This window comes from Anser anser, assembly GCF_964211835.1.
Source record: "Anser anser genome assembly, chromosome: 3".
NCBI classification, from domain to species: domain Eukaryota; kingdom Metazoa; phylum Chordata; class Aves; order Anseriformes; family Anatidae; genus Anser; species Anser anser.
Window position 1 is genome coordinate 24881652 of NC_139722.1, and position 15543 is coordinate 24897194.

Consider the following 15543-nt stretch of genomic DNA (forward strand, 5'->3'; position numbering starts at 1 on the left):
TTCTAAGACAGTCTGCAACTTAGCAAGATAAAAGAAGTTAACAAAGGGCATGAACATGCAATGAATTTGTTGTTCCACTGTAACAATGTGTGTACATACTTTGCCTCTTACAAACAATGCTGTCTCACTAGTCAGTAAGAAAGGGTAATCATTCATTTGCTTCTAGGTAAGAGGAGTTACTTTTGGGAAGCCCTTAGACAAAGCTTTTGCGCTGTAAAGGAACAGTGGACTTCCATAATGACTTCTCTATAGGTCTGTATCTTCAGAACAAGATGTTCTATACAGTAACCACACCAAAACGTAGATGCCCAAAGTTACTATAAAAAGTCAAATCACAGGCCTGGAGCCTACTACTTATGCCCAAACTGTTTTTACTGTGAGCCTTATCCTTAATATCTTCAGCATATGAGTGTCGGGCCTTACTTTCTCACCTACCAAAACCAAGGTGAACACTTCAACTGGATGAATAGAAATCAGTTTTGAAAATGTTATGTAGCTCTGCTGGGCTACATGAAAGAAAAACTTTTTAACTTTTCCAACTTTACATATTGTAATACAAGATACGTGTCATAGATTAACATGATACAGCAAGAACAAAGTAATCTTTTAGTTCACATGTTTTAGTGTTTAGCTTTGTGTTACACAATATATCAGAACCACATTTTGTGAAAGAATACAGGAACTGAAGTTGCTAGATAGTCAAAATAATCTTACTCCTGGACTTTGTCCAAAATAAACTTTGTTTTAAAACTTTCGATACCTTCTATCTATAAGTCAAATTCCAGTCCTGCTACCAATCTGCGGCTTTCAATATTTTCTAGGCTGTGGATTTCTAAAGTTTTTATAGTACATATGCATGTTATTTTATATTTTCTTATCCATGGATTATTGCATAACAAATAACGTTCATACTGCAAATCCCTTAGAAGTGATCTATGTATCTGTAGCTCACAGGGTAGAAACACTGTCATAATAAATACAATTCAAAAAGTGTTCTGCAAGCGTACATAATGGCACTGACCATTCCTAACTGGGGAGCACTCTTTTACCTTGTTTCTTATGTTTTGAATAGCCTTACAAACTTACTTACTTTTGCGATAGGTTTTGTTGTACTATGATGATCCAACTATATGCCCTCTGTGCCCCACTGAAAAGGGAATTTGAATTGAACTTCAAAGAGCTGAAAAGCAAATGGGTTAATCTTTAGCACTGCCAAGTCTCCAATCTGCCATTTACCGTCTTCCCTATAATTCATTTCTGAATTTTCTTCCACTTAATATTGGATGGGTCATGTTCATTACTGGCTTCACTAGAATTACATAACGGATTAGTTTGACCCCTGATGACTAAAAATATATGATGAGCAATGGAAACAATCAAAATGGTAAATGTTTGTTTATCTAACATTTGTCTCTTGTTCTGGAACAGTAAGTTTTGCTGTTAGTCTATAATCTGCTTGCACATGTAACAGTATTGAGAGTTATACTTAGTTCTGTTGTGTTTCTTCCATCCACTTACTCTGATAATGGATAAAACTAACTAAGCAGAGCTAGAGGTATGTAAAAACATTTTGCAGCTTATTCCTGATACTGTATGACATATTTGAATAGGACGGGGAAACAGAAAAGAAGAGTGATATATATATATATATAGAGAGAGAGAGACCAGCTATTTTATTAAGATATAAAGCATAAAAAGGCATTAGGCAATGGGAACTCAAGTTGACTCTATCTATACTGTTTATAAATACTTACTGCACTAAAAACTAAGTGCTCCCTAACATTCTGGAAGACAGCATTCTTAATGATGATCTGTTCTTCTCTAAAAATATTGGGTTGCAAGGGGTGAAGGCTAGAAAAATATTTTCACTGGCCTCATCTACAGCATAAGGTAAAAGATGTCATGGACTGCTGTGAGCATGCAGTTCCACAGCATCTTAAATTGTTCCAAGTCTGATGTTTTTCAGCCCCTTCCTTAAACATGCCACCCTGTCCCCTGCTTCACACTAACGTTGTTTCTCAGAAGTCATGTGGTGATCTAGTTCAGGGAGGTGATCCTGAAAATTCAAAGGTTAAAGAATAAGTTTCTTTGGAAGGGATTTGGGGAGTTTGTCTAGTCAGGAACAATGCTGAACTGAGAACACGTTTGCTTGAGTATTTCTCCACTTGGCTCTTGAAAACCCCCAAGAAATGATATTCCACAACCTCCCAGGGCAACCTGCTGTGTTGCTTGCTGTCCAGCTGTCTCAGCCTTTTCCCCAGAGGACAAGTCATCCTGATGGCCCTTCTCTGAATTTGCTCCAGTTTATCCATGTCTTCCTTGTACAGGAAGACCCAAAACTGGACTGTATGACTGCCAGAGATCCTTCCTGCCCAGGTGTAGGACTTTGGATACATGCCTGATTAATTTAATGAGGTCTCCATTGGCCTGTTCAGGTCCCTCTAGTTGGGGACATTCACAGACATAACGGATTCTTTTCTTACATCATTAAGGCTCTCACATACCTGAAGTTAAGAAACATATGCCTGTATTCTAGGTCAGAGTTTACTCAACCCAGTAATCTCTTTCAGATAGACTCTCAACCTATCTATGGCTTCAGGATTTCCTAAACTAACCATAGTTGTGATACATTTAGTAGCCTTGGTATGTTTTCCTTCCAGTATCCATTTGAATTCTGTGTCCACTTTTGGAACCCACAACACCTGTCTGCCAGGAGTTCTTCATTTCAAGTTCCTCTTCTGTGGAACAAAAATGCACTTTTCTTGTTTGTTCTGCATCTGCTTTCTGCTAATTTCTTTTGATGCCCCTGTCCTTTATTTGGAAAAGCAAGTGAACAGCCACTCTCCCTAGCTGCACTCTTCAGGCCACTCATCTTTCTGTAGGCCCCTATTATATCTCCCCTCAGGCCATTTTTCCAGGCCATTTCTAGGCCAATTCAATCATACAGAATCTATTCCATACCTTTGATCATGCTAGTCACTTAACTTAGGAGACAAGACCTGCCGACGGTATGCAGGCAAAGCATAGTTACATGAATAATAGTGCTCCTTGTTTAGCTGTCTATTCCTGAAGAAACAGTAACAGTGTGTTCTTATGTGTACCACTTCAGCCATAAGACACTTGCAAAGCTCTGACTGGCAAGTAAAGCACTTCAGATGCCTTCAAATGAGCTTTGGTCATTCATGTCAGAGAGATATAAGAAGTTTACACTTACCATTGTTCTCTTTCCTCTATGTACTGCTTCAGGAGCTGAGTCAGCAGCAGCCAAGGTGAATCAGCACCTTTCCTGCCTCAGTTCACAGCCTGAACTCCAAATTTACCCTACCATTACTTTTCCTGAGACTCACATAAACTGTGGAGCTCCCAGCAGGAGTTGGAAACTTCTTAAATTGCTCTCACATGTATCACCAAGACAGGCCTGAACATACACAAAAGGATAGTGTTTTTAAACAGTATCTTTGGGGCTGCTTTACCAAGTGAGAATAGTGAAGTATTCCCGTGAAGTATTTTCGGTACCCTTCCTTAATGCCTTAATGTCTTCCATAGTCCACATCTGCATCTCCACAAAGAACCGGATGAAAAGTAAGCAGTTTTTGGCCAGTAGTCCAGCTCTTCATTGCTTGGGAATATCATAAACCTTCACCACAGAATTTTAGTACTGAGGTCAGATAAACTGGCTTTTCTTCCCCTTTACAGCTGCTGTCATAGCCTGAACCACAGGCAATAAAAGCTGTTTGGAGGGCAGATGCATAAGCCTTCTACACCAGCAAGAACAACACGGACACCTGCTTATTAGCATGTTGTCAATTCATGCTCTCAGTTATATGATGGGCTGTTATTTTTCGGCATGGTGCTGTGTTTTTCTTCTGTGATAGGCCTTTAGGGTCATAGTATGTCAAAGACATTGTCTCACTGGGTGAGTTAAAACTTACAAGGGTAGGTCTCTGTGCTATTATCAGCCTTTCACAAACCCAAAATAAATCTAATGCCGTGTCAGCAGATTAGCTGTGGTTCTAAAAGGAGTGATTTCTTAAATTGCAGGGTGGAAAGAGAAAATAAAATTTGTGTCATTGCCCCAGCTAAAAGAAAAGAAAACAAAACTGCTTTTTCCTTTTCTGAAGAAGGCCTTATACTTAGCACATGTAATTTTCTTGATCATGAATATCAGCATTGAAAATGAACAAAGTCATGTCATTGATGAGAACATTTAACAATTTTGTAAAGCTACATGATCCCTAATATTACACTTCCTTGTGACAAGAAATAAATGTCCCTCATAATTTTTTCCACCTACTGTCAAACACAAATAAGGAGCAAGACTACCAGTAAAGGTTTTTGACAATGATAAATACACATCTATTTGATAAGCTTATATAACACTCTTTTTATAATATTGCACACAAAGATCCTTTGACTATTGAAAAAATATATATATTTGTTTCCTTGTTTTATTACTATAAATTAATACTCTACGTAATATATACTAAAATAAACAGTAGAAATATAAGAATTTCTTTTTGTCTGTTTAGACTGAACTACTTTGCAAAACAGAACTTTCACTATTCTGTGGAATAGAAGTACAAAGCTAAAACACGTCTTTTTAAGCATCAGTCAAACGAGGAAAACAGGAAAACAAAAAAGCCACTGTTGGCACTCTCAGGAGGCATTCTGCTTGTGGAGAAGCAATGAGACTAGAATGCCACTGAGACTACCGAGGCGTGACTCCTATATGTATCTACAACAGTGTCAATACAAACTACTGACAGCATGAGTGTCAGATTACTATTCAGTATGGAAAATGGCAGTGTCACAGTATCATTTCAACAGTATAGGCACAATTTTGAGCTATATTAGCATCACTTTGGTCTTGTTTCCTGGTCTGTAATTCCACTGTGTGTCATCAATATTCACTTCTAACCAGCTGGAGCTGGCCACACCGGGGCTTAAAGACATCTTCCTGGCACAAACTGGTCAGGAATGATTTTGCTGACTTTTATAACAAGTAGGAGAAGAGAAACAAAAAGGAATATGGGGGGCAACTTATAGCACAGGGAAGGAAAAGACTAAAATCGTCAATGACATAAATTCAGATTCCAGTAATCACACTAACATACTACCTTTTTTTTTCTAAGAAAATTATTTTCTGGACAAAGGCAACAAAGATTGAATCTACTTTACTGTTTCCTTTGATATGCAATAAATTACTACCTCACATGAAGAAATGGTGGTGTTCAAGACGTCCTAAGTAAGGAAGGGAGATAGGGTAAGGTGGATCACACTAGCGGGAGAACTAAAGAAGATTCTAATGGTGATCCTGAATGAGCAGTTAAGATCCAGTCTTAGTTCCAGTTAAGTCTTAGATCCAGTTAAGATCCAATCTTAGTTGCTATTTTCATTATAAACTTGGAAATAAAGTGTGTGCTAATGAAATTTGCAGATGGTTTGAACAGAGGCCTTATTAAAACCAGAATATAGAAACAATTGGATGAGCTCACATACTGGAATGCAGTGAAATTAGAAACTAATAAACAGGCAGCTGCAATGACAGACCTCATCAGCTAGAAATATTAGTCTATCACAGAATAATTAAGTGGCCCTGAGAAAACAAACATGTGATCCTAGGATAGATCACATAAAGTATATCTAGAAGTTCAGTATTAACATCATGGTACATGGCAACTGAAACACTACAATTTTGTATGCTACTTAAGAGAGTCACATTCAAACTGGAAAAGGCACTGACAAGAACTGTTACAGTTACTGAGAAAATGAGGAGCCTACCTTGACCGAAGACTCTATGATGGTTGCAGATGACGATCAGAGATGCTTTCTGGTGCTTTCTCCATGCAGGTAACGTGCGCATTTGCAGCTTCTCCAAGCATTTCTTCCCACATCTGCACCTGTAATGGCCAAGAAGCATCTGACAGAAGACATCTCAAAATATGTTCTGAAATACAAGCACACAGGTGCTAAATAAACAGATTGACTCACTGGGATTTGCTACTTTTGGGGGAAGTAATGCAGCTCAAATTTTTCAGTTTAACTGGGATTCATGGTTCACACCATGAACTGTTTTGATGCCTAGGAAGCATTTATAAATTCATGGAACTGTTATTTCTTTGGAACATGAGCTATTCTTTGTGATTAGGATGTCAAGTGAAATGCAACTTTTATTGGTTCTTCCTTTTCAAACATAATATAACCTGGAAAACTCTTTCTTCACAGTGCAGCATTCTGTAACTTCTATGTCACAGTAAGTACTGATTGTACAGAAACCATGTCTTGTAAAGCCTGAAACAACCATGAAGTCAAAACCATTTCAGAGAAAACTCAGTAAATTCATTGGATACTTTCAGTACGGTACTTACTTGCCTCTGTAATAAAAAGGTGGAAATCCAAAGCCCAACGTTCTTTGAGTAGTCCTTTGCTCTGATAACGAGATATAACAACTTCCTGTAGCCATTAAACTTCACTGTCTCTATGACTGGAGAATCAGAATATACAGCTCTAACTGTACATTTCAGCATATCCCCCTTTAAAGTCTATTTAGAGCTACTATAAAACCCGCTACTACTTTTCAGTTAAAGGCTCAGACACATCCCGTGTGTTTTGTTTGTTTGTTTGTTTTTTTACTGAAGGTCTTCTAGACTTGCATCCTAGATTAAGTATTATGCTTGGACACATGTACAAATTGATGCATTTTTTAATTATGCTGAAATTTCCCTCAGTCTGGATTTTATTATTTATTTTTTTAAAAAAGTTTTATTAGAATCGCTGGCTCTAGGATCTTGATGTTTCTGTCAGCTTTGGTTGTGTGGATTGAGTGGATTTATACCACTGACACACCTAGAAACTATTTACCAAAAAACTGTAGTTTTCACAAGTATTTTGAAGATGGTACCACCATTTTCTTAGTAGTTTTCTTATGTCATAGTTTCCAATCCCACACAAATCCAAACAGACTGTGTGGATGTATCCTATTTTGAAATAACGTTACTCATACATGCTGTACAGAATTTGATGTGCTTGCTAATTTCCTGAACATCCCAGTTTCATTACATGTTTTTAAACTCCACTGACAGCTCACAGCTATTTACTAATTCTACCCATAATCACTAATTTAGCAATGGTTCTGAATCTAAGGAAGCACTAACATGTGGAGTAACTTTGTTTTGCGCCTCTATTGCTTCTTAATTTCTGCTCCATCATTTTTCAGATGAAGAGGATTGCATGTTGAAGGTTTCAGAACAGCATTGGTTTATGTAACACTACAGCAATGCCAGTGCTTCTGAGTTGTGTACACCATGTAATGAAGTTGCACATCACCATTTTATCTTAAAAAAGGTGTGCTCCTTCTTTCTCATTGTATATGTCCTTACGCTCACTAATGTCGTTATTATTTTACACTAGGGAAGACATCAGGCTTTCTGTATCTTAATTCCCTCTGTCATCACATTTGCTACGCTCCAGCTTTCTATCACAGAGGCCATTTTCCAGAAGGATGGGCTCACTGTCCTCAGTAGCACAGTTGCCCTCAAGTCATTTTGGACACTTGAACAAACACTGCCTGGTCACTCCCGTTTGTTAATCCCCATTTTGTTGACTTGCTCAGTACTTTTTCTCTTAACGCACCGGGTTTAGAGGGTGCTGATTTTCTGACACACCTCTCTACCAAATAAAACTCTTCAGAGAAGCCTCCTGAAGAGAGCACACCATGAACGTGGACACAAAAACCTCACGCGCTGCTTTGCCATAGCTTCCTCTTTTTCAAAACTGCTTTACAAAACACTCTGCTGGCTCCCCCAGCACTACATTCCGCCGGAGCTGCTGGGACAGAGCCCTTACTTTACTCATGTACGGCCTTATCTTTAAAGTTTCACCCCCAGAGCCTCCCATCAGGCTCGGAAAGGCGCTGCCCCACAGCCCCGGTCCCCCTGCCGGCCCCCGGCCGCCATTTCCCGGCCGGCACGCAGGCGCGGCGGGGCGCTGTGCAGGGCGCAGGCCCGGCGGAGCGGCGCGGAGGCGGGTTTGAACGGTGGCGGCTACCGGAGCCTGCGGGGCCGGTGCTGTGCCCGGCTGCTGATGGAGCCCGTCCTGAAAGGTACCGGCTCAGCCGCCCTGAGGGGAGCCCCCGGGATGCGGGGGGAGGGAGAGAGGGAGGAGGCGGCCTGCGGCCGGGGTTGGGGCTGGTAGCCGCCTCGGAGAGGGCAGGGAGCCACCGGCCGCGGCCGTCCCTGCCCGAGCCCTGTGGCCTTTCTCGGTTTCTCCAGCTTCTTTCTAAGTTTCTGCCTCGCTAGGTTGCCCTCTATGAATTTCATTTTGCTGCCACCTTTGAGATCTTGTAGCATGAGTGGCCTTCTCCAAGAACCCAGCTCTTAGAGCTCTTCTAGTTCAAAGCACCTCCAAACACTTCCTGATTTTCCTTGCTTTCTACAGTAGAAAAACTACAAAGTGTTTTGTCTCCTGATGGAATATAGTAGCTCAAATTGGCTAATTATTGTATGCCATACCTTTGATCCTGCTGCAGGTACACGCTGAAATAGAGTTCCCCTATAAGGTCCTAGTTTGACCCTCACTGGTAGGCTCTAACCTGTTTTTCTAGCAGCATTGTAGCTGTGACGGTTATGAAGTATTTGATGCAAGAGGAAGACATTGTTTTGTTGTTGGTTTTTTTTTGAACATGAGTGCGATGTTTTTCACAACAGAGCAACCAAGCAAAAAAAGTAACTGGCAAAAAGTTGTTGTGGTCCTCCACCAAAAGAAACGTGGGTAAAAACAGTGAATTAGAGTAGACCTGACTTAAGGTCCCATAGATATCTGATGTTATATTACTGATCATCATTTTCTTCCTTCTGGTTTCACTAAGGAGGTGTTTTAAGTTTCATAATTCTCTTACACAGTAAAATAAATAAATAAAAATCTAGCAATTACAAACACATTAATTTTAGGTTGGATGTTAGGAAGAACTTCTTTACTGAAAGGGTTGTTAGGCATTGGAATGGGCTGCCCAGGGAGGTGGTTGAGTCACCATCCCTGGAGGTCTTTAAAAGACGTTTAGATGTAGAGCTCAGTGATATGGTTTAGTGGAGGACTTGTTAGTGTTAGGGCAGAGGTTGGACTAGATGATCTTGGAGGTCTCTTCCAACCTAGACAATTCTGTGATTCTGTGATTAATCTTTATAAAATACTACAGTTAGAGCATTTTGGTGTTATACACTTAAAAAGAAGACATGATACTATATAATAATGATTTGGAAGGGCATCCCTAGCAACTAAAATAGTTAAACAGTGTTTGCTAAGGATGAACTTTTTAAATTTAAATTGATGCTTTCAAATTTATTCATGAGTTCTGAGAACTGTCTGGCCTGCAGTTTGTTTAAAGTTGGTTTTGGTGAACTGGCACTCTTCCAGTTTTCAGGAATTCTCCTGATCCACTATTCCCAAGGGGAAATTGGTATGGCCAATCTAGCTATAGGTCATCCTAAGTCATACTAATGAAGGAATTATTTCAAGTTTCATTTGCTTATCCCTCCATGTCATCTGGGATTGTGACTTTTTTTTTTTTAAGACTTTCTCAGCCCAGGCTGATTTCATTCCTCGAAGAGATTCTTAATCTGGTTGATAGAGTAAGCCGCTTAAATGCAATATTCCTGACGTTCCATAAAGCAGCTGACATGAAACTTTGTTAGCCCCTGTGATAAGTACTTAATTTCAGGGTGATTCAATATCAATAAGGTGGAATTTTAAGTCAGTTGGAAATTGTTAAATGATGTTTCTGCTGAGTTTTATGGAGGTTTGCTGATAGAATAATTCCATGACTTTTATTTCATTATGTTTGGTCGCCTGTGTTACAGCAACTATTTTTAACATTTTTGGTTACCCTGAAGATTAGCAATGATTTAATCACATGGGTAACCAGTCATGTAAAGATACTGCTTTGCTTGTTAAGCTGGTAATGTATTTTAAAAAGTGAAAAGTTGTGTAAGAACTGTCAAACTTCTTAGTTTGTTACATTTCAACTAATTTAAAGGACAGCAATACTCTAAAAAAAAAAATCTGTTGCTAGCATGCGATGCTCAGTTTATTAAAAGCTATACTATATAAAAGCATCCTTTACTGGATGCGGGGGGAAACTTAGTTACAAAAGATGAGGAAAAGGCTGAGGGGCTCAATGCTTTCTTTGCCTCAGTCTTTAGCGGCAAGACCGGTTGTTCTCTGGATACCTGGTACCCTGAGCTGGTGGAAGGGGATGGGGAGCAGGATGTGGCCCTCGCTATCCATGAGGAAATGGTTGGCGACCTGCTACAACACTTGGATGTACACAAGTCGATGGGGCCAGATGGGATCCACCCGAGGGTACTGAGCGAACTGGTGGAGGAGCTGGCCGAGCCGCTTTCCATCATTTATCGGCAGTCCTGGCTATCGGGGGAGGTCCCAGTCGACTGGCGGCTGGCAAACGTGACGCCCATCTACAAGAAGGGCCGGAGGGTAGACCCGGCGAACTATAGGCCTGTTAGCTTGACCTCAGTGCCAGGGAAGCTCATGGAGCAGATTATCTTGAGGGTCATCACGCGGCACTTGCAGGGCAAGCAGGCGATCAGGCCCAGTCAGCATGGGTTTATGAAAGGCAGGTCCTGCTTGACGAACCTGATCTCCTTCTATGACCAAGTGACGCGCTTGGTGGATGAGGGAAAGGCTGTGGATATGGTCTACCTTGACTTCAGTAAGGCTTTTGACACCGTTTCCCACAACATTCTCCTCAAGAAACTGGCTGCTCGGGGCTTGGACTGGCGTACGCTTTGTTGGGTTAAAAACTGGCTGGGTAGCCGGGCCCAGAGAGTTGTGGTGAATGGAGCCAAATCCAGTTGGAGGCCGGTTACTAGTGGAGTCCCCCAGGGCTCAGTGCTGGGGCCGGTCCTCTTTAATATCTTTATTGATGACCTGGATGAGGGGATCGAGTGCACCCTCAGTAAGTTTGCAGATGACACCAAGTTAGGTGCATGTGTCGATCTGCTCGAGGGCAGGAAGGCTCTGCAGGAGGATCTGGATAGGCTGGACTGATGGGCTGAGGTCAACTGTATGAAGTTCAACAAGGCCAAGTACCGGGTCCTGCACCTGGAGCACAACAACCCCAAGCAGAGCTACAGGCTGGGAGATGAGTGGCTGGAAAGCTGCCTGGCCGAGAAGGACCTGGGAGTACTGCTTGATAGTCGGCTGAATATGAGCCAGCAGTGTGCTCAGGTGGCTGGGAAGGCCAACAGCATCCTGGCTTGCATAAGAAGCAGTGTGGCCAGCAGGTCTAGGGAGGTGATTGTCCCCCTGTACTCGGCTCTGGTGAGGCCACACCTTGAGTACTGTGTTCAGTTTTGGGCCCCTCACTACAAGAAGGACATGGAGGTGCTCAAGAGAGTCCAGAGAAGGGCAACGAAGCTGGTGAAGGGTCTGGAGAACAAGTCTTACGAGGAGAGGCTGAGGGAGCTGGGGTTGTTTAGCCTGGAGAAAAGGAGGCTCAGGGGCGACCTCATCGCTCTCTATAGGTACCTTAAAGGAGGCTGTAGAGAGGTGGGGGTTGGTCTATTCTCCCACGTGCCTGGTGACAGGACGAGGGGGAATGGGCTAAAGTTGCGCCAGGGGAGGTTTAGGTTGGATGTTAGGAAGAACTTCTTTACCGAAAGGGTTGTTAGGCATTGGAATGGGCTGCCCAGGGAGGTGGTTGAGTCACCATCCCTGGAGGTCTTTAAAAGACGTTTAGATGTAGCCCTTGGTGATATGGTTTAGTGTAGGACTTGTTAGTGTTAGGGCTGAGGTTGGACTAGATGATCTTGGAGGTCTCTTCCAACCTAGACAATTCTATGATACTTCAAAGAACCGTAGAATCGTTAGGGTTGGAAAAGACCTCCAAGATCATCTGGTCCAACCATCACCCTACCACCAATGTCACCTGCTTGCTACTGAATGCAGTGTGTATTAAAGCAAATTTTTATTGGAAAGGCAGTTTAACTAGTTTTACCTTCGTGAACTTAAATAGCTGTCGTTTTTCCTCTGATCCAGGTATTTGTGCATTTGTAGAAGTTTGGTCATCTAACAGAACAGAAAATTACTCGAAAGCCTTTGAGAAGCAACTTCTTGACATGGGAGCAAAAGTAAGGAAACTTTTTTTTGGAGTAAACAGAATATGAAAACTCTTACTCAGAAACTAGCTTATTTGTTCTGCTTGTTTATTTCTTTGCAGTAGGGGTTTTTAAAGGGCAGGAAAAAAAAATCACAGATTCAAATAGATGAGCATGCTGTAAAATTCTTATTAGTGGCAGATGGGAAATGCATTTAAAGCCTATTTAAAGCCTATCTATTTAACAACTTCTTTGCATGTTAATACGCTAGCAAATATATCTCATAAAGTATTATATATACTATACAGGGGACAAACCAAATCTAGGGGTTGAAAACCTAAGTTATTTATGTGTTTTGTTTTCTTTAACTTCTGGGCAGCTGGTCTGTTGTTACCATGTTTTCTAACCTATGTACTGTTACATTTTATTCTTCTACTCACTCTCCTACAAATACGGTTCACTTCCAGAAAATACTAGTAAAAATACATCTAAGATGTGTCAGTGATTTTTCCATATCAAATATACTTGAGCTGTAGGTGCAAAATGCGTTTAACTGCCAGCTGTAAAATTTCAGCTAGACACCGAAGTCAAACTAGCATCTTGCCTTCTTGCACATTATTACTGGTTAATGGAGATTTTTACAACCCACATTATGCTCTAAATAACACTTGTGTGAACTCCCAGTGCTTTTTAATTCTGCATATGTAGGTGTATCTCACTGTCATTTAGGAAGTTTTGCTAACATCTCCAAAGTCTCTCTCACTGTATGAATTCAGCTGAGGTAGCATGCCAGAACAATAGAAGAACTGTTTTTATTATAAAAGGAAATACAACTCACAATAAGTAACTGGAGTAATTCTTTCGGGCTGTGCTGTGAGATCTGTTGAATTTTGTTCTAATGGCTTCAGGTTTTTCTTGTGGAAAATATGATAAGGCTTCAAAATTCTGCAAGTGCTTTGAGTTGATCTTAAAGTAGCTGGGTGTGGTGAAAGGTACAGACAAATGGTACAGATGCGTCTGTTCAGCAGATCACTTTGAAAAGGGGTGGTCCTTCTCCATCATTATTTCGTTCCTGGCCAACACTTCCTTCCCTTCTATTGGGCTGAGCACATGATAAGAAACTGGCATGGCTCACTCTGTCAGGAAAGAAATTTCTAATTTTGTTTTCCACTAGAGTGTTGGTTCAGTCACACCAAGTTAAGGTCAGCTTATCAACACAGAACCCCCAGGGTAAGGGATGAGACAAGAGAGGGGACTGCTGCATGTGACAATACCTTGACTGATTCACTCTTCATGGTGAGAGGGAGGCCTAAGGTGGTGCTGCTCCATAATTTGGAGGCAAAGCCATGTCAAGCATCCCGTCTCCTTAAGTTGTGGGCTGTGAGCGTGATACTAGCATAAGTGACTGTGTTTGTATCTGCAGTCATAACATGATCTGAAAGAGACTCATTGGTCCTGTATACCTAGATACATAAATCTCTTGCTTTTTGTCTTCTGAGGAGCAATAAATCAGCTTGCCATCAAAAATATTTGGAAAAGCTAAATAGTTTTCTTAAAGCCAAAAGTAGATCCAACATGTTTGGAGGCAAATATAGTGGCTCAATTGAGAATGCAACAGAAATCTACACAACTACTTCCATTTGGCTGTGTTGAGGAGGTGCTGCTGTAAAATATGAATTATTAACGTGATGACATCAGTACAATCACAACTGATCAAACAGTTTTGTTTAGCTACAATGAAGTGAAATTTTGGTTGTAAAGAATGGATTTCTAGAACTGAAATGGTTATCATTTAGTTATCAGTAAAGGTTGATAACTGAAGATTTGTAGCACAGTGAAAATGTCAGTTGTGACCCTAGCTGTACTGACTTAAGTTTTCTGTATTTCTCACTCTTTTTAAAGTGTTCCCATATGATTAATTTTCTTAGCAGCATCAACTTCCCTTCCTGCAGAACTAAAAGTGATCACTGTTGTTGAGAATTAGTGTAAACAGTGAGGTTAACTGTAATCTAAGTCTGTGAGTTCTTTACTAAGTTAAAGATATAATTGGCATTTTTTTGGATAGTAACAGCTAATTTCTGTACTGGCTGTTACATAAGAAATCATGTTGGGCTACTTATATTAAAATGTTGTAAGATTAGTGATACAGCTAGGGTAGGCACATGAAAATGGTAATCTAGAAAAAAGAAGTTAGAAAATAAAAGGCTTCTCTAGCCCTCTAGCTTGTCTTGTGTTGGTTTGACTAATGAGACTTGGGCTTTGATTGCTTCAGCCTTCTTTGTAAAGATGGGAAAGATCAAACAAGTCCTTAACATAATGTTTTTGTGCTATTGTTTTATCCAGAAAAACAGGCTTTCTAGTTTCATTAATCTTTTCTGATTTTCAGACTCAAAAATCTGCTCTCTGTTTACTTCTGCAGGTTTCAAAAACTTTCAACAAGCACGTGACTCACGTGGTCTTCAAAGAAGGACGTTCGGCTACATGGAGAAAAGCACAGAAGGCTGGTGTAAAAATAGTTTCTGTACTATGGGTGGAGAAGTGAGTACTATTGAGTATAATGAATGTGACCCGTTCCAGAGAATAGATTGTGGTATTATTTATTAAAAAACTTAAAGTACACTATCCATTTTTTTTAATGTACTTGAAACAGTGATAAGTCTATGAGTAATTGATTACTTTCCTATGACACTATTTCTATAATAAAAATACCTTTCTTCCACAGAAAGGTACCATGTTATCTATTGAAAAATGAATGTGTTGAAGTAGTTGCATGGTATATTTTTTAACCATGTAGTGTTCTACTCCTTTGCTCTCAGATAGCATACATAGGCAGTGAAGATCAGATATTTACGTTGAATAGAATTCTTCCATTTCCACATGAAAAAGCACACTTCTCCAGGGACAAAAATGAAGGAGGTAATCGTACCAGTTCTGTAATTATTTCCCATTGAGAGAGTATCTCATAGCAAGGAAAAAAAAAAAATAAGATTCGTATCTGGCTTTTAAGACATTTGGCAGGTTCAGCATGGCACCGCTTGAAGATTCTCAACTACCACAAGGAAAAAGTTAAACTAAAAACAAAACAACAAAAAAAGAAATTTCAGCTTTGCAGCCATCCATGAGAAAATTTGTTTGTAGTCCATGGCATCTCCTCCGAGTTTGTTTTATGAGGCCTAACTTAGATTTCAGACAAAGTATTAAAAAAAAATAACTACTAGTTTTTAAGAATATGCATGTTATACTCGAACACTCCTTTTGTTTGTTTTTGTAAATTACTGTGACGATGGACCATGTCCTATATCAGTTAGGTATCACATGCATAGGGAATTAGCAGTTTGCTAAGTGCTGGGGGGGGAGCAACACTGAGCTCTGCAGCCAATTAATTGTAGGCCAGTACAACTGCAAAGCTTGCAATGCAAGTCTGTGAGCCAAA

General features: G+C 40.4%; 1 protein-coding gene and 1 long non-coding RNA gene across 6 annotated transcripts in view; one reads left to right on the forward strand and one right to left on the reverse strand.

The window, feature by feature from the left end:
* Nucleotides 1-7755, reverse strand: part of LOC310897340 — a 96430-nt gene extending 88675 nt beyond the window's left edge. Inside the window, exons 1-2 of one of the 2 annotated variants that reach the window (XR_014582232.1) lie at nt 6369-7755; nt 5782-5900 (exon numbers count right to left, since the gene is read on the reverse strand). This is a non-coding gene — a long non-coding RNA (uncharacterized lncRNA). The remainder of the gene's footprint in view (nt 1-5781; nt 5901-6368) is intronic. The other variant, XR_014582233.1, reaches the window with a different exon arrangement.
* A 189-nt stretch (nt 7756-7944) lies between these two features.
* Nucleotides 7945-15543, forward strand: part of MCPH1 (microcephalin 1) — a 130533-nt gene continuing 122934 nt past the window's right edge. For 2 of the 4 annotated variants that reach the window (XM_083830809.1, XM_083830810.1), the window contains exons 1-3: nt 7945-8101; nt 12052-12143; nt 14530-14648. In XM_083830809.1, coding sequence (XP_083686935.1) covers nt 8083-8101; nt 12052-12143; nt 14530-14648 — 230 coding nt within the window. In that variant the 5' untranslated portion in view covers nt 7945-8082. Of the gene's footprint in view, nt 8102-12051; nt 12144-14529; nt 14649-14926; nt 15027-15543 lie in introns of those variants that run through there. The other 2 variants (XM_083830811.1, XM_083830812.1) reach the window with 2 other exon arrangements.